The 24,441-nt window shown below is 39.7% G+C and overlaps 1 protein-coding gene across 7 annotated transcripts in view; it reads left to right on the forward strand.

Moving 5' to 3' along the window:
- PIGG (phosphatidylinositol glycan anchor biosynthesis class G) overlaps positions 1-24,441 on the forward strand; it is an 85,723-nt gene that overhangs the window by 23,282 nt on the left and 38,000 nt on the right. For 4 of the 7 annotated variants that reach the window (XM_042023487.1, XM_042023486.1, XM_042023485.1 and 1 more), the window contains 4 exons: positions 13-294; positions 7,726-8,183; positions 15,693-15,884; positions 22,778-23,087. In XM_042023487.1, the coding sequence (XP_041879421.1) occupies positions 13-294; positions 7,726-8,183; positions 15,693-15,884; positions 22,778-23,087 (1,242 nt within the window). Of the gene's footprint in view, positions 1-12; positions 295-7,725; positions 8,184-9,939; positions 9,977-15,692; positions 15,885-21,533; positions 22,642-22,777; positions 23,088-24,441 lie in introns of those variants that run through there. The other 3 variants (XM_042023488.1, XM_042023489.1, XM_042023491.1) reach the window with 3 other exon arrangements.

Genomic DNA, 24,441 nt, shown 5'->3' on the forward strand with positions numbered 1-24,441 from the left:
TTTTTTTCCTAGGTTCTGCTACTGCTTTTGCTCAGTGTTCCTAAAGCCCTGAGCAAGCGGGCAGAATTTGAAGTGCCCCTCTCCCCTCCACTATTCTCTCTGCTGTTTTACTTGATGTGTCTGCTGCTGTGTGCTGTTCATGTCATTGTATGCACATCAGCAGAAAGTTTGTGCTATTTCTGCAGTATGTCCTGGTTAACAGCAGTTGGAGTGATGATGCTGATTTCTGCGCTCATGTGTGGTATTTTATCTGCTATTGCAAAGATGTTTGAGAATTCCAGACCTCCACCAAAGGTAAGAGCATGCATTAATTAGGGTTAAATAGGTTTTGTTTTTCATGGTATACTGTCAGTTAAAATTTTGTTTTCTCTGGGTATGCTTAAAGAAATTCTTATTTGTAAAGTAGTTAGAATAGTTTAAAACTGTAATTGAAATGGGCTGCTTTCACTGTGGCATGATGCCTACTGATGAAGATCTAAGAAGTGCTTATTTTGACATAATTGAAGGAATGTTTTAAATACTGTACAATATTTTTCAGTAGACTTTGTGAGATTGGAAACAGTTATGCTGTGTACAAATCCTATGCTGTTACACAGTTATATTTCACAATTGTAATTAAAGCAAGATGTATAGTACTTTACAGCAATATGCACAAGTACAGTGATGATCTGTCCTTTCCCATATTCAACAGACAGTAATGCTCTAAAAAGAATTTGTTCTGCCAGTATACCTTTTCTTATATTGGTATTATTAATGCTTGGGGTTTTTTTTTTTAATAGTTTTGAAAATGCAACAGCGGGAGCTAATTTAATCTGTCTTTTCTACTTTTTAAGTTTAAGAAATAGAGTTTGTTAAAAACTTTGGCATTGTCAAAGCGTTCTCAGTGCAAGGAGTTACCTTCTGTAAGTTACTTGATGAGTTTTATTGTTATGTTGAATAGAATACAGGTAATTCCAAGGAAATAGAATTTGCAATGTCCTTTCTTCCACTGTGAATGTTAGTGTGCCAAGAGCTGTCAGTCACACCACAAAATAAGCTTCTAGCTGTTTTTTCTACTGCTTGTTAGTCATAGTTTTCAAAGGTCTCTGATGTTCAATAGCTTCACTGCTCATAGTACTCCGTTGGATGGTGCAGCCTCTGTGTAGTACAGTCCTTCATCAACCTGTGTTTCTTAGAATCATGCTTGGGGGTTTAGTATCTTTTTTTAAAATGTGTGACAAAGTATGGCAAGTACATTGCTTTAATGATATGATGACATATTCCATCAGGATAAAAAGCAAACTTTCTGACTGGAAGAAACATTTAGAAACAGCTGTATTTCTTACAGTTCAGAAAATTCAGTATTCCTGAGTAAAGATTAATTTTTCACTCTGTGCAGATATGTGCTGTAATTTCTGAGTGTAGATTTAAGTCTAAATTCTTAAAAGTAAGGTTGCTAATATTTTTTATCCAGACTATACCAGATTATAATTTTGTTTCTGTAATTTCTGATTCTTTTTCTTAGAAAAAGAAGACGAATACAGCCTTGAAATAATAATTAATGTCCCAGTGTATTCTGTAGAGATCTCACATGTACTTGGTGTGCAATGACAAACAAACACAACTAAGAAAGATAAACTTGTTTTTCATTGTGTTACCAGTTTTTCTAATTTTAGTAAACAGTAAAAATCTAGCTATGTTGAGTTTTGTAGACCTGCATAAAATTTACATACATTCCACTTCAAAAGCATGGAGAGCAATGACAACAGATTTCTTCTCCAGGTGGATAGTCTCAAAGAATCACAGAATGTTAGAATGGTCTGGATTGGAAGAGATCTGAAAGATTCTCCGCTTCCAAATCCCTTCCATGGGCAGGCACACCTTCTACTGGACCAGGTTGCTCAGACCTCTGTGTAGCCTGACCTTGAACACTTCCAGGGATGTGGCATCCACAGCTTCTCTGGGCAACCTATTGTAGTGTCTCACCACACTGAGATAATCTGCTTCAAGTTGGTAATACACAAATGAGATTTTCAGCAACATTTTCCAGATTTGTATGTGTGTTTGTTTTTTCAGGGCTGGGGCAGATAGAAATAAAAAATACTGGATTCTCCATCCCCGGTTGGTCTGTGATCATATTCCTGTCTGAGATATATCTGAAAATGTGGGAAGCTTAAGTATGTCTTATGAAGTATAGGCAATAGTAATTCTCATTGAGGCAGACATGACTTTGTATTCAGACCTGTAGAAACACATTTTTGTCATCCTGTCTTCACTCCTATTCCATAGGTGACTGAATTTCTGAATGTATGTCTCATCTCATCAGTCAGGGAGGCTTTGCTGTCTCTGTTCAAGTTCCAAAGAAAGCTTGAAATATTTTGTAGGTTTAGTTACTATGTAACTTAATTCCAGACATGTATAAAAGCAGTGTCTTGGTTCTCATTAATATTTTTACCAGTCTCAGGGCTGCTGCAGAATGTTATGGTGGGGTTGTTTTTGGTCACTGTTTAGACAAAAACGGAGTCTGGAGAAGGTGAAAGGAGCTGTGTATAAATCTGGTGCTGCTCGTAATGCAAATGTGTTCCAAACATTCATCTCTGCCTTTCATCACCTTTCCAGTAGAATGCCTAGATTTTGGGGGAGAAACAGATTGTTTTTATATGCTGTGTGTTGATCTCGAAGGGCCTGCGGTGTGAGTTATGAGTATCACTTATGCTAAAATATCTCTGAATCTAAGTGTTTTGTGACCTGTACATCTCCACATTGTGAATCTGCATGTGGGGTTGACTTCTAAAAGAATTCTGAAGCCCTGGTCTTCTAATGGTGGGAGTAGAATCCTGAATCGTGGTCTTTCTGGTTAAAAAAAAAAAAAGCCTAAAAAGCCTTTTCTAAGCTGAAGCTCTACGATAAAATGTAGGTATTTTAAAAGTAATTAAGATAAGCTCTCCTGTTAATGGCTTCAGAGCTTTCTTCCTTCAAATTGTTTCCGTTCACATCTAGAGATTTCTCTGAAGTGCTTCTCATTTGTAATGCTTTTTTTTCCCCACTGTGGCTGAATATAGAAACTGATTACCAAGTTCGTGAATTTTCTGAAGACCAGTGCAGGCAGTGTTAGCATCTGCTTCCTGACTGTTATTTATAGATTCTGATTGCTATGTTTCTAGCAGCACCAGTCCCTTCTTTTAATGATACTTCAGGCTTTAAATAGTTTTGCAGCCCTTTATGAATTCCAGAAAATGTTAAAAATTTTAACTTCTTGTTCATAGTTTCAGTGTAATTGCTTGGTAGTTGATTGAAGTGTGTTATTTACTACTACTAGTTGTGTTTTTTTCCCCCCCATTTCTGATAGAAATAAAAATGAACTTTTTTTTTGAAACTAGAACACAAAAGTTAAGGCTTATCAAGTAGAGGTCTTGAGAATTTTCATTATGCAGAATTTTAGTGGGTTTTTATTACATCTACAAAATGTCCTTCTTTCTGTTTATTTTAAAGCACCTGTTCATTTAACAGTATTTTTGGTTTTCCTCCTTTGTTTGATATTCTTGATGAGTTGAACAATGTTACATTTTTATGCAATTGCACCTAAAATATTTTTGGCATTTTTTGACTTGGGGAGAAGAAAGCTGATTGGGTGGTGTCTTTACCAGATAGCTTTCAAAAATGATCCCAAACTACTGTGAAAATGTAGGAGCATCTGTGATCTGTAGTACTTTGTCATGGAAAAGTTACCATCATGGAGAATCAAGACTGGGTTCTGGGAGCTCAAGTATCAGAAGGGAACATATTGATAAGTGTTTAAATTGTGAGCATGAAAACCAGAATGTTTCTCACCTGAAATGTAGTTGCAGAATTTCTCAGGCATTGACTGTGGATGGTTAACCAAAAAAAAACCCCTGATAACTGGAATAAGACTCAGAACATAGACTACAGGAGGTCTTATTTCAAAGTGAAGAAGTTTCAAAATTTAATGGTCAAAGGTGCATATATTCCATCATTTATGTACTGGCACTTCTGCAAGCTAGCAAGGTATGTTCAAAGATAGGGCAGAGAGGTCAGTTTCTGTATTGCTTGAATACTAGTGCTACCAGTTATTGAAGCTGCCTTGGTTTGGGAGATGATATGCTTACATCATTTGCAGCCTGGGATTTAAAAATTTCTAAACAAAAGATTCTGTATTGTTTGCCAAGATATCAAACAAGCTGAGAGTCATACAGGTTTTTTAGTATCTGGAGTGTCTGCTGAGTTCATGAGGGTTGGACATGTTCAGCAGCTGGGAAAACAGAGCTGTGAGTATCAGAGTAAGACCTACGTTTCAGTGCCTTTAAACCAAATCTAAAAACTAGGTACAATCTAAGTAATCTAAGGTCAGATTGTATATGACACCATACTCATGGCATTCCTAATAAGGCGCAGTTCATATATAAGGGATTAGACATAAATTTAGAAAACTTTGATGGAGGTATTTCCAGAATTTCTTAAGATTATCAAGTCTCAGGAGATTATAATACCATCATAATTTTTAATTTTGTGTAGTGATTTAACTCTGATCTGAAATGTGGTTTATCAGTAAATGTCATTCAATTTTAATCCTTTGATGTGAATGTAAGAGTCATTTTTTTTCTCTTTTCACTGAAGTTGTAAGAGACAAGCAGGCAAGAAATACGGATTTCTAATCCTGGGACATTTCACATTAGTGCCATCATTTTAATGAGGTTTTTGTATGTTCCCCATTGATAATGCATCACTTCTTCAGTTTTCATATCAGTTGCTGACAGCAACCAGGTACAAGATACCAATCCTTCTATAGATTTTATGTTTTGTCTTACAAAGAAGACAAATTATATCACAGACTTGTTCATTCTTATTTATTTAGGATCTCAGATTCCTTTGTCTCTGCAAGCAGATGGTGCTTACATGCTCATTTATTTAGTTAGCCAAGATCTTTAAGGTCAGCATGGTAGAATTATTGGAATTTAAACTTGCTGAAGATCAGTCATGTACTGTTCTTGTCTCAGCTTTGTGAATTTCATGCTCTTTGGTCTTTGCACAGACAACCTTGTCCTTTTGTTCCAAATACCAGCTTATGGTATTTACTTTTCAGAATAGCATACTAAACAAACCTGAGTGGTCTTTAGAACAGCAAAGAAATTTCAAATGCTAGTAAATTTAGATTGAAACTGGGCATTTTTTCAGATTATTAGTATTTTTCCCCCATTATTGTTGTGTGTAACCTCATAGGGACTTTTTTTGGTTGTGTGGGGTTTTGTTTGTGTGTTTGTTTGTTTGTTTGTTTGTGTTGTTGGTTTCTTTTAAGTGAAATGACTTTGGTGTAATGTATTCTTTAACAGCACAAGAAATGAAGGAGATGTGAATAGTTTATATTTGTAACTATAGCTCCTGCATTCTTTCACATGTCTCATAAAATTTCGGTTTTGCAAAAGTTTTTTTCCCCTAAAGCAAAATTTCTAGTAATGTTAACTATCTTCTTGCATTGTGTATTTATTGTCTTCTCTGTATTACATACTCTTGGTTATTGAACAAAAATATGTATGCTGCTGTCAGTAAGTCATAAACACAAGTGAGATTTGCATCTAAGATGCTCAGAGATACTGGTATTGTTTATACCTGCTCTCTTGTTACCTGCTCAAACGTCAGTTTGTTTCAATTTTCTTTCAACATGATTTATACCGTGCAGGAATTTTAGTACACTGTGCATCTTTTAATGTAGCATGTTCTCTGTGAAATTTACCCCTGTGAATATTCAAGATTTTTTTTAAAGTTTGTTCATAGGTCAAATGTAGGAGGATGATGTGGTTAAAATACACAGTTAAAGAAATAAATGTGAAAGTAGTTTCAGAGATCTTTGTTCTGGAGTAAAAATGGCATGCAGTAATTTAGATCTGGCTTTTAAATTTTTGTTTTATTAGGTGCTTAAAATACCAGTTTAAGAGATGCTCTATGATATTCTCTAATAGAGCAAAAATAGAGAAAATTAAATAGTAATGTATGATTTTCGACAGTGTCTTTCCCAAAATTCTTCACAAGTATGTATATTATCCTATTTGTTAAGGTATGTTAGGAAGCTCCTGCTGTCCTCTAGGGCTGGGGTGTTTGTCTTGCCTTGCTGTTGGAGCACAGCTGTGCATGCCCATCCTGGGTCACTGTCGCCACCTCTGGCTCTGACTTTGAGGGGAGGTTAAACAGACAGGTGTTTCCAGTCAGTCGCCCTGTGACCGCCCACACATAGGTGTGTACTCTGGGCCCTCCAGTTAATAATGCTGTCCTACAAGCTTGGTGATCCACTGTCTCTTTTCCCGTTGCTGACACCCTTATCTGTCTTATATGTACTCTGATCCCTCCAGCTGCTGGCACCTTGGGCTTATGGTCCTGGTGGCCAGTAGTACCCTCTCCAGTGACTCTGGCACATGCTGCAGTCATGGCACTGCAGATGTGTGGGTCCGGTGACCCATGATCACTCTGCAGCTGCTGGCACCTGCTTTTACTTGCTCTGGTCTCAGGTTGCTGACATGCAGGCTTGTCCCCAGCTACTTGCAGTGGTGTCTCGCAACACCCACATTTGGGACAGGGTGTGGAGTTGCACAGAAAGATAGGAGAAGATTTAATAAGACAGGATAGGCCACAGAGACCAGGCACAGGGCTCAGTCAGAAAAGAGCACTGACTCCTGCTTATATGTAACTTTCCCCTTTCTCCTCTTACTTTGCCCCTGTTTCCAGCATGTTCCTCATCGCCTCCTCTTCCCCACCCTTGACGCTTTCTTGAAGCTTTGCTTTATGAGTTGGTACAGATCCACAGGTGCCATTGGATATCTGTAACACCCATGTACTGTCACTTCCCACTTACCTGTTACAGAGTCCAGACTGATGCTCTTCAGAGCTATGCCTGTGATTTCTTATTGCCGTGTCAGTTAATGGCTGAAGAGTTTTGGTCATCTTTATGGTCTCCCTTAGTGCTTACTTATCATGGTTGTGTCTCTGTGTGGTCTTTTTATAGCTTTCGCTGTGTGCTGAAAAGGTTCTTTACCTGATAACATCAATGAACCAGGTGCTCTCAACTTCCTCATGCCTTTATGCTTTATCTTAAGCCCTGTCATTGAAGGTAGTGATGATAAGGCAATTCCAATTAGCTGCTGAGAACAGAAAATTGACCTAATGGAGGCATTAGACAAAAAATATTGTGGTTTTAGATAGGCATGGTGTGTGAATAAATAATAAAAAGGTAAAGATTTAAAGTAGATTTTATGATGAAAGACTTATTTCAAGCTAAGCAAGGTCAAGGAGTGCCATCAGGCAGTAACTTTGTTAACTTTTGAGTAGTGAAGGCTGTCACTATATTGAGTTGAAGATATCACGGATTTGAACTACTAGAGAATTACCTATTATCTATATCTCAGGTTTGATTTCTGCAGGATTTCTATTTTTACTTCTACAAATATGCAACAGGGCATGAACTTACAGGGTGATAGGGAATCTTAATCTGTACAGTTGTGATGTTTATTCATAGAGAAGTTTTATTCCTTAAACAAAATGCAGTTTTAAAAATTACTACTATGTTGTAGTGCTAAGTATGCTTAACTGAAATGATTCTTCTATAAATTTTTGAGATTTCTTAAGATAGAAATGTTATCCTGCTGTATATTTTGTTTTCATTGCTGTAAGCACTCTATGAATACTTACAAATGAAATTTTTACTCCTTCACCATGGCTTTTTTGTTTGTTTGTTTACAGAATCCTACTGTGTCCAGTTCTAGCTGGTCAGAAATAGATGTGCTGATTCTGGCTGGAACTATTGGCCATGTTTTGAGCTTGGGGGCAAGCAGTTTTATAGAAGAGGAACATCAAACCTGGTATTTCCTTATCAATACTCTTTGTTTGGTGCTGTGTCAGGAACTTTGTAGAAATTATTTTCTTCTGAAAGAATGTGACCCTCAACATAGCACCAATGTGAAACAAAATTTTGATAGTATTGGGGAAACCTCTGAGTACAAGAATATAGACATTCCAGCAGCAAGTAATTCAAAACTGGGCAAGGCCACCTCTTCATCTGAATTCGTAAAAGGATCAGATAAGTGGATAAGTGTAGCAACTCCATGGATCATCCTTATTTGCTGTCGGCTGCTTCGATCCTTGAATCAGACAGGTGTCCAGTGGGCTCATCGGCCAGACTTTGGACACTGGTTGACAAGGTGGGTATCTGATTTATTGTCACACTTTCTGCCTCATTTAAAAATTAATGTGTGTTTCATTTGGTGAAATATGTATATATTTCTGTATGGTCTCTGACCAGAAAGTGCTGCAGACATACAAAACAGATAAACAGTGAAGTGACATAAGAAATTTTTCATTTCTATTTCATGCAGGAGTAATTCCTTGTGTGTTATCAATAGTTTATAATCTTTGCCCTGCACCATGACTTATCTAATTAATGCCAATTATACATGATAGGTTTATCAGAAGCAAAAAGTAAATATTTTCCTTACATAAGTCAACAGTGTCTGGTTTGAGAAATTAAAAATCACTTAATAGAATTAAACTCTTGAAATTAAGACAGTAAGGTTCTGCATAATTCCAAACTTTATGAAGTCACAGGAGAAGATGCCACACATAGAATTCTTCCTTGTCTATCACATGCTTGTAATGTGTGAGTGAAAAGCTGAAGGAATTTTTTGAGTGTATGTAATATGATAAACTAGAAAAGGACTTTTTTATAACTGAAGGTACAGCGGAGAAGGGCTTCTGCTTTTTCTAATACTTTCAGTACTTATGAGAACTACAGTTACTATTCAGTGATACTTGAACTGTCTCATGTAGTTCAGTTGGTACATGGAGAAGCAATACTTTTTGACTGTCTAGTCAGGGTTTTGGAAACAGCAGATGAAGAGGCTCTGCTGTGTAAGATAAATAGATTTCTTGCCAGTATCTTACAATACCTGGATGAAATGTCATTCGTCATTCATTAAAAATTACATGAGCAAATGGACTAATATGAGACTTGTTTTTTATTGGCAGCCTCACAGATGAAATGCTAATTGCAGTGACAGGCATGAGTGCTGAAAAACATGAGTTATGAGGGAATTTATCGTATTATAGCGATTGTTCTATACCAGAGTTTTTACCATGCATTTTTGCTCTTGAGGGGAGGAAATGAGGAAAAAATGTTGTGTTTCCTACATCAAGACTGTGTGATAGGTAACTCACTCCTTCATTGTGAGCTAAGCCAATGTGTGAGCAGTATGAGATGTAATTTGGTGTGACTGTGAGGATTTTTACAATTAGTCCGAGCATCTGTGAAAGATTTATTTGCCCAATAATGTCCTGAGCCAGATTTTTTCTTCAGACTGTCAGTCCTTTTCTTTGGAGTGTGCTGGTGCTACAAAGCCATGAAACAAGGACCTGATAAAGCTGAAAAATTTGGTTTGTTTCAAATATATCAAATATATGCTTTTACTCATGTGGTCCCCCAGAGATGTTTATTGACTCTTGGAAATGTTACCAGACTTGTAATAATTGTGTGTGCATTTATGGACTTAACTTTCAAAGATCCTGTCTCACTTTAATACGCTCCCACCTCTGATTTTGTGGCGCAAAGTATGCCTGTAGAGCAGTGAAACGTTTTACAGCCTTGGGCTGTGGGTGCCTCAGGGAGATAACACAGGTGGAGTGTAGACTGCAGGTAGACCAGGTGCTTCCTGATTTATAACAAAAGTGGGAAATCCTGTGTGCCCAGCTGTAACACTGTTGCCTGTCAGGAACGTAGAAGCAACCCGCTCAGGTAGACCCAAGGTTTTTTACACCTGTTCTGTCTTACTCTGTGGTTTTTTTTGTTGTTGTTGAGGAAGGAGGGGGGACAAGGAAGGGAGGAGGCTATTTTTGTGTTTGATTTTTGTCCCTGTGGATTGGAATTAATGTGGATTTGAATTATGTCCATATCTTTCTCTGTAGTGGGTAATGCATAACTGGACCCCTGGCTGAACACAGAGTAAGTAATAACCTTTCTCTGTCTTCTGGTAATGTTCTTCATATGCAGCTCCAAATGCTGTTGGTTGCCTTTGCTACAAGGGCATGTTGTGTGCTGACTGTTGAGCTGGGGTCCACCCAGGCACTCAGAGTCACCTCTGAAAAGTTGGACAGCCCCCAGTCTGTCCTGATGTGTGTAGCTATTTGTTCCAAGGTGCAGGACTTGCTTCTTGCCCTTGTTGAACTTCGTAAGATGCCTGGTGGTCCATTTCTCCAGCCTATCAAGGGGCGTTTGAGTTCTGTATTGTGTGCAGACTTGTGGAGGGAGCACTGCCCCATCGCCCAGGTCATTAGTGAAGACATCAAACAGTATAGGCCCCAGTGGGGGCCAACCCATATGTCCTGGGGTTGACAGATAGTGACTGGTCTCCAGGTGGACTTTGTGCTGCTTATGGCAACCCTGTGAATCCATCATTTGAGTACTTTCCAGTCCACCTAACTGTCCACTTTTCTAGCATGAGATTTCCTATGGGGATGTTACGGGAGCTGGTGTTAAAAGCCTTGTTAAAGCACAGAGAAACAACAATGCCTGCTTTATGCTCTTCCACTGAGTTTATCTCATCACAAAAATCTGTCAGGTTGATAAAGTATTGTCCTTTATAAAGCCATCACAACCCTATTATTAAAGCTGTCTGCCTCCCCCTTCAGTAAGGCTGAAGTACAGCAGCTAGATATCAAAACAAAAACATCAGAATTTTACAGGCGAATTTCTTCCTCTGTTCACTATCAAAGTGGCCTCACATTGAGTGTATTTGCTTGGGTCTTGAAGCAGGTAGAAGAGAGAAGATTCTACAGCTATACTCTTAGGCTATGACTGATTATTTGGCTAAAACAGTATACGGTAGGAGCTTTTGCCATACAAGGCAAGGAACCTGCTCTCTTTCTGCTTGCCTCACTTGCCCTGTATTTTATGTGTTCCTGTGTCAGTATGGTGAACTAAATCACTGAATAGACGTGTCTGGAAAAATAACTCAAGATGGCATGAGAAACTCTTGGCTTTCAGTTGGATCACTTCTCGCTCTGATTTATCATCAGTCTTCACAGGCAAATGGGCTGGCTTGGTAACAGGAATGCAGGATGGGAAGAGTGTACAAGTCAGCAGTGCTGCTGTTGAGATTACTGTAAGAAGAGAACGTGGAAATATCTGGATCTTTTGAAGTGTTGCAGACAAACAGATTTTTCTTTCTGCTACTGTCAAGCATTCCTTAAAAAAACCCCCTTGCCTTTCAAATCTAATTGAGAAAGAAGCAGTGATTCCCGACCCTGTACTTTGGGAGGCTTAAAAAGATTATGCAACAGTCCAGAGTGTTGTGCCATGGCAGGATAAGAGGATGTGTGATTAGGACTGTCACAGTTCTGCCTTCTCCCTTCCATTGATGTGTACTAGTTTGAAAACAAGCCAGTGGGAGGCACCAAGTCAGAATAACAATTTAATGGGGAAATTTAAAAAAAGGGGGAAAAAACCTAAAAGAAAACACTGGTTCAAACTGACAGAGTCAAGATACAACCTGAGTCCCTGTTAGGCAGGGTGGTGGTAGCAGTCTGGGAGAAGTGATCCTGTAGAAAAAAGGGTCTGCTCTTCCTCAGAAGGTCTAGTGGTGGCTGTGTAGCTCCTGTCCTCTGGAAATCCAGTGGAAAGAGTTCCCTCTGGTGTTGAGAGTCCCAGATTATATCCACGATGGGATGCTTGGTTCCTCCCTCTGAGTAGAGCATCTCACAATGGGGTAATGAGTCATGAGGCCAAGTGTTGATTAGGCTCATTAACAGAAGATAGTCCGGAGGGAGTTATCTCTGAGTCATGCAGCAGGACAATGATGGGCCATTAACAGAAAGATAGTCTGGGGGGAGGAGGCAAGGAAACACTGCCCCACCTGATTTCAACAGCTCATGAGGATGGTAATAGAATACACTGCAACCCAGGACAGGTGTAACTACTTCTGCTGTGCCTAGGGAGCAGGTGAAAGAATGGAACCCTGGCAGCCCTGGCACAGGTTGGCTCATGCTGCTGTGGAGCTACATCCTGATTTAAAACAAAGGAGCAGTTTTCAACCTAACAGGAGAATATTATGTATGTCTCCATGCTGACAGATACTTCAGTTGCAATACAGGGTTAAAAGATGAGTAGTATTTGAAGTATTACAGTTTTTGGACTTGAGTAATGGGATGTAGTTGAGTTCTTGTCTCTGTTATGGCTCACTGAACAAGCTTTAGAAAGATTAGTCAATGATGCAACTAAATCTTTACACATCCTGTGGTCTGTAAAGTGTCTGGGAATTCCTGTTTGGCCAGCTTGCTTGCATTTTCTTTGGTTGCAGGTTTTAACATCTGTGTTCCTTTTCCTTCACACAATAACAGGGTTGTAGAAATGTCTGTTTCCCTAGTGATTTGATCAGGGTTGAGATTATGTGTTTTCCTTGTAGCATGAATTGAAAGTTGGTGATAAACTGAGTTGCATAAAGCACTTACTCCTCTTCCCAAAGTGCTTTGCTAGTCTGTAAGGTTGATAGTTATTCTATTTTTAGTATTAGTTTAATTGGCATAGTTATGTCTTAATAGCATGTTTTTTGCTAATAAGAATTTAGAACCTTACTTAGATCATTAGCCCTTACTTAGCCCTTGTTAGTTTGAGTTCAGGCTGCTTAGGCCTTTTCTAGCCAGCCTTGTCTCAAAGACAAACTAATGAACAAATGGCCCTCTTTTTTTATTCCCCTGTATTGATCTTTTGGACATCTGTGCTCATGCTCAGACTAGTATTTTGCTTAACTAGACAGTGCTTAAGAGGCTCAACATTTGAGACAGAGGCCCTGTTGTTCAGGTTTTCCTGTTTGATGTAAGCATCAAAACACAGAAAATCAATCCTACCTATAGTGTGTTGAAATTGGCTACTAGGAATGTATTCAGCAGTGCTGAAATAAGGAAAGTGTTCTTTTGTTATTTGCAGACAGACTGTGAAACCTGAAAAATACTTTGTTGGGAAAAAGAGCAAAAGAAAATCAGACAGTAGATGAAGTGGAAGAAAACATGCAATCTAAATCTCACTGGAAATCAGGTTTTCTTTTTTATTGGTTGGTACTCAGCTTTATTTGGCTGTTAATCTTGGTCAGTGCTGATACTTGAAAGCTGTCAGAGCTGCTACATGGCAGTGTCAGCTTGAAGAGAAGTGACAAGAAGCATCAGCATGGGAAGATGATAATGTTTTCTTTTACTAATGTACTTAACCATCCCCAATGCCCTTCCCCTCAAAGCTAGCACACCTTGTGACTTCTATGTATCCAGTTGTAAAATGAAAGAAACAATTTTAAAAGGCCATATATACCTAAGTTATTAATCATGCACATTTGTAATGCCTTTCACTCTACTTGTATTTACAGTAATGAGGTGAAGTCCAAGCAGTGGAAGAAAATGTCTTCAACCTTCATTCTATTACCAGAAGTATGAATGTAGGCCACAAGCTGTTACAGTAGAAAGATAGAGCCAAAGTTATCTTTTTTCCTTCACTTCTCAACAGGTTTTCTTTCAGGAAGTTATTGGTTCTTCGCTTTCAATTTTGTGGTTTGTGCAAAACCCACTACATTGCAGCTGAGATCAGAGTAGCTTGTTTGTGCATGTGTTTGTGAGCAGACTATCAAAATCATTTAGGACTTTGCTAAATGACTGGACTCTGTGTTCAGCAGCTACCATCTCCTTTCAAAATATATGCTAATTACATATGCTTTTAGCTGCCTAAGTGTCAGAACCTTGGCTGGAAAACTTTGAAACTGTAGGTGATTTGTGCTGACCTGACTTCGCTTGCTGTAAATCCTTTTCTTGTTTCTTCAGCAAATGCTATGAAACACTCAGGTAGGGGTTTTTTAAACAACTTTGTATGGCTCAAAAAAATTCCAAATGGAGATCACGGAGGACTGTTACCAGAAAACCTGGACATGAGATGTGTATTAGTCCCTGTGCTAGGGGTCAAGTATGCAAACTCAAAGTGTATTGAATTTTTTAGATAAAGAGACAAAGATGATGATGATGAGGATGTACTGTTATTTATCCCTGATTTGTCTTGCTCTCATACAATGAATAGCCAAGGAGAATATGACCTGAAGACTTAAAATTTTCTGTAATGCTCATTTGAAAGGTTTAGTGTCTACTAGATTAGTTAATTATGTTTTGATCATAAAGGAGGTGGTGCTTGAGTTACCTTCACAGCTTGCTGCAGGAATCTATTCACTGCTTCTGCTGTCTCCTTCTGTAGAGGAACAATTGTGAGGAGAAACATCAAGACTACATTTTCTGTCTCATAGCATTCTAGATCTTATTCCTCTCACTTTTCACCCCTGGCTTTCAGAGAGCAGTGCATCTCTTGGGAATCTTGTTAAGGTGTACGAACTACGTGACTGGGTCCTGCATGCAGAACTGATGTGACAATTTATCTGCCCTGCAACCTTTCCTCTGTGACTTTTCAAGCACGATAGCTGGAACATACATTGATCAAGCTCCTGATAAAGTGTATACTAAGGAATAGGAAAGCAAACCTGTTTGAAGTACAGTAATTTTTATTAAATCAGAGATAAAATTGGAATTTGGTGTGATTAGATTCAATGCAGGTAACAGCCCAGGCACACTGTTAGTTTCCTGAAGTTAGTGATCTTTTATCATGGGATTTTGAGTTGTGGAAAACAGAAGATGGAGCCCTTAGCTCTCAAAATCTACATGATGTTCTTAACTCAAAGCAAATGTAACAAAATTAGTGATTTTATATCATTTGGGATACTGGGAGTATTTTCAGGAGGCATGGGTTGGCAATTCTTGTACTACAGTAGGCTTACTGAAACTACGTGTTAGGGGATGGTTGCAGATCTTTGCCTTACCCCTTACATTTTGCAGTGCTAATTCATATTACTGAAGATTTAAATACATAACACTGGCAGCATGCTCAGTGAAATGCCCTTGATTCTGGAACGAGTGTTGCCTATTTAGGATGCAGGGGAACAAACAAACAAACTGTATCTGTAATCTTCTCTGCCAGTGATGCAGATTTTGTGTCTATCTCTTGTATGTATTGACACAGTACGAGGTGCCGTAGTTGCATAAGGGAATCATATTGTGCTAATGAGTTTGTGTGTGTGTTTTAAACTATGTAAGTATATTTTTGGTCATTCTGGGTAGGTAGTGTATTCTATAGGTAGTAGGGTAGCTAATGTGTCTAAAATTAAACAAATACATATGCAGTTATTTCAAAAGACAGAATAGTTCTAATCCTGTAGTGCAAAAATCTTTTCTGTTGTGCTAGAAAATGAAATGCTGTAGTATAAGCAAAACACACTTAAAAAAAATGTATAAATAACAAACCCCTAGTTTAAAAGCAGTAGACTCTTTTCCATTATGCAATATGCATCTCAGTTTTTATATAATTAACAAAATAACTAGCATATGGTGGAACACAATAATTGCACTTTTAAATATGCATGCTCGAATAGAAAACCTCATTAATAAAACTGCTTTTCTAAAAATACTAAAATATTTTACCATACCTCTTAGAAAGTTCATAACAGGTACCACTGCAGTGATTAATTTGCTCCTGCATCAATTAATATGGTTTATTTAATACAGTGCTGTAGCTAAGCCTCTGTCAAATGCGTTTGGCACTAATTACTGTTTTAAAAGGGGTTTTTTTGTTTGTTTTTTCCCAGCTCTGAACATAAATCTGAACTCTCCTTCCTGGCTGCAGTCTCCCTACTTATGATCTTCTTTCTGGTTCAGAGAAGATGCTCCCTAGTTTCAAAAATTGCTATGGCACTCGGGCTCCTGGGAGTCTACAGTTACCGGGCAACTATTGGAAATGTCATATTTCCATGGCAACATGGTGGCAGAGATATTTCCAAGTAAGTTAATCAACAGATAAGTAACTGTTTCTAGCGAGGTGTTGAACACTTTGGCTATCAGGGAATGAGGTGGATGGGATGTTCTAGGTTGGAATTACATTCTTACGAATAGAACTGTAGTGTGTAGGTGACCAGCACTGAATTTTTGTGATGTGTGCCTAATTTTAAGCCCCATGAAGTGTCTTTTGACTGTGACAGATGAGAAGCCAGTCAGATAAGAATTAATATGAGGAAAATCTAGTATTTATACCCTATGTTTTTGCTACAAAGAAACTGTGCCATATCTTGTTTAGATGGACTTGCCACATCTAGCAGAGCGCAAACCAAGCTCATCTAGCTGTTTCTTAGTTTTGAAAGTGCTTAGGCAGTAGTTCAGAAAGCTGCTTTTCCATACCTTGCTTTTGCAGTTGAGTATTCTATAACATGGGCTTTCAAGATGTAACCATGTGCTTCTCAAGGTTTCACCTGTGCAGCACACTGCATACTAGGATTTTTGGTTTGATGTTAAGTTTCCTAAAGAACTAGTCAGTAACTGTAAGGAAGTTATTAACTCTTTCACCAATGACTACTTCTGGAATGTAGATAAGTGGCTTTACACCTGGCTCTGCAGCCCCAAGGTTTACTAAATGTCAAAGAGTTGTGGAAAACTTCCAGAGTCGGAAAATTTGATGAGAAGTAGGAGATTATGGAAGAGAAGCTGTTGAAACCATTGTCTTCTGGATGTAATAAACTTTCTCTCACACTTGTTTTGAATTTTATATCAATACAAATGGTTTCTGTTGGAGCTTCTTAGTCAGAGGCCAGAGATTCACAAGATGTGTAGAGATGGAAAAAGGCCTGCAGGGTAAGATGTTAGGACATAAAGAAGATCAGGTTTGCTAACATGGCATTTTTACAAGAAATATTTGTTTGTATGTGTATCTGGATATATTTACATACATTCCATCTCTCCAAATACTGAAGATAACACAAGTATACAACTAGAATTAAGTTAACTTTGTGTGTTAGTCATGCTGCATGAGAAAGTAATGATAATCTTTACTTAGTGTGCAGGATTTGGGTCTATGCTTGAAACATGCCTGATTTTTGAGTGTGATCTCTAGTTTTGCTTTGTGTTTGAGTAAAATCCTTGGAGAATAATACTGTCCTTGCAGCATGGGACAGAACATTAAATACAGAAATTGAGCCACAAATAAAATGCAATAAGAGAAATAAATGCTTTACTTAAATACTGAAGTCAAACATTTACTTGAAACTTGTTCATTCTATAGTCAGCATATTAATCTCAATTATTACAAGATACAAAGCTTTTTGTATTATTTCTATCATTAAATAAATAACGAACACAGTGATTTACTTAAGTTATGTCAGAGCTCTATATAAACCCCAAGTGAACCTTCCCATGGCACACTGTGGCACATGGGTCCCATCTGAAGAGAGGTTCTGCTTCCCTCCCATACCATGGTGCCTTTTATTTCGCATAAAAATGAACCAGCAAACATTCCAAAATGAACTCATGTGTCTATGCCTGCCAGATCAGAACACTGTCTCTGCCATAATACCTACCAGTGCACAGCACAGGCTGGCTTAGGGCTTCCAGCATGCTCCCTGGCAGTGGCCACTCATGTGCTAATATGTGGGCTTCTCAGGAGTAAAGTACAAGTCCTGATAAGGAGACATAGTTTGCCGAAGATCACTGACTCATCAAACATTATCTTCAGCAAGGCTCCCAGTCTTCGTCAAAAGAGATGGTAGGCAAATCCTAGTAGATTGATAGGTGACATGTTGACACAGTGATACTAGCTTGTCTTTTTTAGATGGTTGATGTGATATATGTGTTAAAAGCCTGTTTAAAATGCCCCCCAAAACCACAGAACTTTCCTTTAAATAGGTTTAGAGGTATCTTCAGTGTCTTCATGATCTGGAATAGCTCCAGATCCAGGTGCAAGGTAGAGGTATTTTTGTGTAATATGAGAAAAAGCTGTAGGCAGCCACTGTGTTTTCCATGCATAGTGAGTGCATTCTTCTCTAAGATGGAGAATCTTTGCTCTGAAGCTCTGTTCCCTCTCTGAAGATTTTCTCTGAATGTGACAACTGCTGAGAGGTGGATGAGGGAGAAGAGGCATTTTAAGAGTTCTGTGTTTTTTGTGGCTTACACTAAGAAAACCTGTAAATTAAAAAATGTGAAGAAGTGATTTGGCCTTCTTTTTACCTCAGTTATTTTTTTAAAAGAATGTAGTCTGTACAAAGAAAAAGATGAGTATGTAGTGTACTAAAACAAACAAAATAATAGTAGTGCGTTTGCTGAGGGATACTTTTTCTAGTTTGAATTAACCATCAACTGGTTAATTCCAGTTTTCACTCAACTTACTGAATAGGGAAATACCCCAAGCTATTTCCTAAAGTTTTACTTACAAAGTAAATATGTGGTAATAATGACATCAGACTTACCAGAGACACTGAAAAGGGGCACTGAATTTCTGCATTAGCCAGAAACACAGGAATTCTCTAAACTTTACTAGCTTTTACCTTTATTTTTTTTTCTCTAAAGGAAAAATGCAATGGTCATTACAGGGTTTTTACAAAGGTTGCTATGTAAGGGAATAAAATAGTAAAGCCCTTTTGCATAGGCTGTTAAGTATAATTTTGAACCGTTGAAAGGTAAACAACAGAACAGTGTACTGTATTCAGGTTTAGGAAAATCACATTACTGTTGTGTCATGGTTTTGCCTTTTTTCTTGGTTCTGTACATGCAAAAAGAAAACTGAATATGTAAATGCTCTTGTTTATTATTTCTCCTCTTGCTTTTTCTTTCCTGTATTTGAAAAGAAAGATTGAATTCATGCTTATTTTTTAATAATTGGTTGAGAAGGATCGTGACCTAAGACTGAAAAAAAAAATTATATTTCTAAAACTTCTTTTAGAAATTTTGACTAGTGGCATCTTTTTGTGGTCAGTTAGTTACATTGGTTATGTGAGTATAACTATGCTTTTACTATTTTTAGAGTCCTGGTCTAATCCTCTACATATTGCTGAGTGTAGATGACTCAGGAATCCTCACTTCTGAGTGAATTATATTAACTATGTAGGAGACCATGTTCACTCATTACTCATGTATAGGGAAGACTGGTAATAAGAGATTGGCTGGTGGAGGCGCACTCTGCCGTGCCTCAGATAAACAGACCTGACATCCAATTCACAAGAAGCAATGGACCCCCCACCCTCTCACCACCAGCCAGAAGGAGCTCGGGGTGGAGGGGAGTGAAAATGCGTTTCTGCTTTGGGTGGCAGGTGAAACCCCTCCTGACCTCTCTCACCTCCTCAAGTGTCCATATGCAATAGATACGAGGCCCTGGAATCTGAGAAGCAGGGAAATGAGGACTGGAGAAATGAGAATGTGGGTGACAGTCCATCCGGGTTGATGAGGCTGCCTATGGCACAGCAGCTTACCCCCCACATCACAGCCTCCTCAGCTAAGAAGAAGAAGAGTAGTCATTGGTGACTCCCTTTTGGGAGGAATGGAGGGCCTGATGTGCCAGCTGGATCCAATCCGTAGGGAGGTGTGTTGCCTCTCTGGGGCCTGGGTAAGGGACATCACCAAGAAACTTCCCAGCCTGCTGCAGCCCACTGATGATTACCCACTGCTGGTTTTCCAGGTGGGTAATGACCAAGTCCAAACAACAAGGATGCAGATGATCAAAAGGGACCTCAGGGGCTTGGGGACAGCTGGTCAAGGGCTCTGGAGCACCAGTTGTGTTCTCTTCTATCCTGCCAGTTTCAGGGATTGATGGAGCAAGAAACTGGAAAACCAGGCAGATGAACACCTGGCTTTGAAACTGGTATTACCAGCAGAGTTCTGAACGTTTTTACCACAGGTCAATTTATAAGATGCCAAGCCTGCTGATGATAAATGGGGTCCACCTGCCTTAAGGAGGCAATCTTAGCTCAGAATTTAGCAGGGCTCATTGAGAGAGCTTTAAACTAGATTTGAAGGCAGATGTGGACGTAGGCTTGGCAGAGATAAGGTTACAAAGACATGGTGGGGTACCTCGCATGACTGAAATATTGTCATGAAGGGCCACACGTTGCTTATCAAAGAGACCAGGAAGGTGCATTGGTGGAGCTTCCCTCTATGTGAGGAAACACTTGGAATATATCAAGCTCTATCTGGGGTGGATGTTGAGATAATCGAGAGCTTATGGGTCAGGACAAAAGAGCAGACTAGGATGATTTTGTTGTGGGTGTTTGCTACAGGCCACCTGATCAGGAAGAAGTGGATGAGGATTTCTACAGGCAGCTTGAAGCAGCCTCAAAGTCACAGGTTCTTGTGGGGGACTTTAACTACCTTGACATCTGCTGGATAAGCAACACAACAAAGCACAAACAGTTCAGGAGGTTTCTGGAAAGCACTGATGGCAACATTCTGACACAGGTAGTGGAGGATCCCACAAGGAATGGTGTGCTGCTCAACTTCCTAACAACAAACAGAGGAGGCCTTGTTGGAGATGTGAAAGTTGGGGGCAGCCTTAGCTGTAGTGATCATGAGATTGTGGAGTTCAGTGTTGGGCAAAGAGGAAGCAGGGCAACAAGCAATCATAGACTTCCGGAGAGCTAATGTTAGCCTCTTTAGGTATCTTCTTGGAAGTATCCCATGGGAACAGGCCATGCCAGGAAGAGAGGTCCAAGAGAGTTGGTTGATATTCAAGGGTTATGTCCTCCAGGCTTAAGAATGACACATCCTGATGAGCAAGAAATTGGGGAAATAGGGTAAGAGACCTGTGTGGATGATCAAGGAACTCCTGACGTTGCTGAAGTGTAAGCAGGAAATACACAGGAGGTGAAAGCAGGGTCAGACCACTTGGAATGAGTATAGAGAGGTTGTCAGAGAAGGTAGAAATGAGAAAGGAAGTCCAAGGCTCATCTGGAACTAAAACTGGCTGAGGACGTCAAAGAGAACAAAAAGGGCTTTTTCAAATACATGAAAAACAAAAGAAAAACCAGGGATAGTGTGGGCCCTGTACTAGATGGAGCAGGGGCCCCTGTAACAGAGAACGTAGAGAAATCAGAATTACTGAACGCCTTCTTTGTACTCGTCTTCGCTGACAAGACCAGCCAGGGATCTCTGACCCAGGAGACCATGGTAAAAGAATGTTGAAAGAAAGACTTTCCCTTGGTCAAGGAGGATTGGGTAAGAGAACGTGTAGGCAAACCTGACATCCGCAAACTCATGGGTCCTGATGGAAAGCATCCACAGGTGCTGAGGGAGCTGATGGACACAGTGAGGCTTTTAATGATCATCTTTGAAAGGTCATAGCAATCAGGAGAGATGCCCCGGGACTGGAAGAAAGAAAATGTCACCCCCATCTTCAAAAAGGGCATGAAGGAGGATCCAGAAGTCAGCCTTACCGCAGTCCCTGGAAAGGTGATGGAGCACCTCATTCTGAAATGAGGCAAGCTCTATCCACATGAATGACAAGAACATGATCAGGAGTAGTCAGCCTGGATTCCCTAAAGGGAAATCATGCTTGACCAACCTGCCTGCCTTCGGCAATGAAACAAATACCAGATTGAACAAGGGGAAAGCAGTGGTTGTTGTCTACCCTGACTTCAGCAGGGAATTGAACACTGTCTCTCACAATACTCTTACAGACAAACTCAAGAAGTGTGGACTGGATGAGTGGACACTGAGGTCCTGGCTGAATGGCAGATCTGTGCAGCCCTTCAGAAGGACCTCGACAGGCTGGAGAGTTGGGCAGAGAAGTGTCCAAAGTTCAACAAAGGCAAGTGCAGAGTCCTGCACCTGGGGAGGAATAACCTCAGGCACCAGCACAGGCTGGGGGCTGACCTGCTGGAAAGCAGCTCTGGGGAGAAGGACCTGGGGGTCCTGGTGGACAACAAGCTGTCTGTGCGCCAACAGTGTCCTGGGGGCCAGGAAGGCCAATGGGATCCTGGGGAATAGGATGAGCATTGCCAGCAGGTTGAGGGAGGTGATCCTGCCCCTTCACTCAGCCCTGGTGAGGCACATCTGGAGTGCTGTGTCCAGGTCTGGGCTCCTCAGTACAAGAGAGACATGGAGGTCCTAGAGTGGGTCCAGAGCTGAACTCTGAAAGTGGTTAAGGGACTGGAGCATCTCTTTTATGAGGAAGCTGGGCCCGTTCAGCCTTGAGAAGAGAACAACTGAGAGACAACCTCAGTAATGTCTCTGAAGGAAGGGTGTCAGAGGATGGATCCAGGCTCTTCTTGGTAGTGCCAAGCAATGGGACAAGAGACAATGGGCAGAAACTGGTGCACAGGAAGTTCCACCTGAATATGAGGAAGAACTTCTTTACTGTGAGGGTGACCAGGCACTGGAAGAGATTGCATGGAGATGTTGTGGGATCTCCCTCACAGGTGATACTCAAGAACTGTCTGAACACAATCCTGTGCAATGTGCTCTAGGATGACCCTGCTTGAGCCTTGAGCAGGAAGATTGGACCAGGTAACTTGCTGTAGTCCATTTCAGTCTTAGTTTCTCAGACCCCTCACTTCTAGAATACGAGGTCACAGTGTTTAAGCTTACTGGTCCTTGTCCTTGTCAGCTTTTTTGGGCAATGTTTTGTGTTTCCTTCAGAAGCTTGCTTTCACGGGAAATGAAGAGGCAAATGAATTTATAGGTGGTTTGAAGATAATGTAACTGCTAATTACTCTTACAACTTAAAACATGGTTTGGTTTTTTTTTTTTTTTTTTGGTAATGGAATTGCTTAGGGATTTGAAAAATACTAGCCTTGGATTTTAACCTGTTAGGCAGAACTGGTTTTGACTTCTCTTGAAAGACTCTGAAATAGATATTAGTAAGTAACTAATTTTTCTGTTTTATTTATTAATTTTTTTTTCAATTTTATTTTCTCTTTAGGGGGATTACTGAAGCTCGTTTTGTTTATGTCTTTGTTCTTGGCATAGTCTTCACTGGCACTAAAGATTTACTAAAGTCACAGGTTATTTCTACAGACTCCAGCATGAAGAGCACAGGATTATGGGAAGTGTATAGCGGATTGGTTCTACTAGCAGCTCTTCTATTTAGACCTCACAATTTACCAGTCTTGCTGTTTTGTCTGCTGATTCAGACAATGATGACAAAATATATTTGGAGACCTTTGAAATTTGATGCAGCACAGATTGCTATCATGCACTACTGGTTTGGCCAAGCTTTCTTCTATTTTCAGGTAAGCTGAATGCTTTCTCTGCTGCCTAGGAGGGAAAGGGAATAGTTTTTCAAAAAAATATTGTCCATTGTAAATAAAATGCTAATTAAATATTACAGTGGAAACTGTAATATTTATACAGTGGAAACTTTACTGAGTTCTCAGAAGGGTTTAGTTTCTAAATGTTTTACTAATGTTTTGTTTTCAGAATCAGGGAAAGATGCATACCTTAGTGTCTTATCCTCTGTGTAGATTTCCAAAAGTGTTACAAGGATCAGGGACCTATACCAGGATGATTTTGGTCTGTTAATGGGCCTTGTAAGTACTTTTCAGGTGATAATTAATTTAAAAATGTTGTCTGAATTGATTAATACCAGTAAAAGGCAGGTGACTTTTGTCACTGGTTCTTGAGGCTTACAGTAGGTCTACATACTGTTTAAGACTGAAGGAAAGTTCTGTGGCGTGTAATACCTCTTATGAGAACCAGAACCAATCTTCTTTCTTATTATATCAAATGATACCTTCTTTCCTGAGAAGCCTTACTAGCTTCAATAACGTAGTTCTCTGCACTGCAAATAAGGTTGCAATTCCACAAAAATTTTACTTTGCATTGAAGCTGGAGAGGTTCTTTCTGCTTCTAGTATTGTTGGAACCTTACCGTAGCAGGCTGTCTAAAGAGGGCATTTGTTAAGTTGAGAATCAGGTTTAAGAGGTGGGGTTTGCAAAATTTCAGTGTGGGACCTGTGTTGACTTTACCTCTGAGGCATGGCTGGGGATGTTAAAACTCTGGTCAAGCTTAGGGCACTTCCTACTCTGTTTCTGATCCGGTAACTGCAGACTGAGGATTGGCTTGATTGAGAGTGTATGTCCAGATAGGGAATTGCTAATGCAGGTAAGATCATATGATTCATCCCTTCCTACCCACTTTTCCTGTTCAGGGGGCATAGCATGTCTTGGTTGAATGGCTTTTGCATGTTTTGAACGTTACTGTTCAGGCAGCCAGCTTTGATTATAGCCTTCTGAGAGCACTCCTTGGTGCAGTTGGCAAAATGCTGAAGATGGAGCCCTCTGTACTGAGGTACCAAATTAAAACAGCTGCCAGAAATTTAATGGTGGGGAGGCTGGCAAGAAAATCCTAGTTATGGAAAAGAGACTAATAAAGAATGGTTCAGATGCTTTCATAAAGTAGCAAATGGTTCATAAATGTTTTCAGAGATGCTGAATTCTTGGTACACTTGGCCGAGAATTTCACAGAACTCTGAAATTACTGGTGAGTTGAATTTGGAAGATGTCTCCAGAGATCATTCAATCCAAGCGGACCCCATGAAACAGCAGGTCAAACAGACCAGGTTGGTCTGAACTGTGTCCATTCCCT

Source organism: Corvus kubaryi, unplaced genomic scaffold (assembly GCF_017639235.1).
Source record: "Corvus kubaryi isolate FWS band 111438036 unplaced genomic scaffold, C.kubaryi_AGA036_p1.0 37249, whole genome shotgun sequence".
Classification (NCBI taxonomy): domain Eukaryota; kingdom Metazoa; phylum Chordata; class Aves; order Passeriformes; family Corvidae; genus Corvus; species Corvus kubaryi.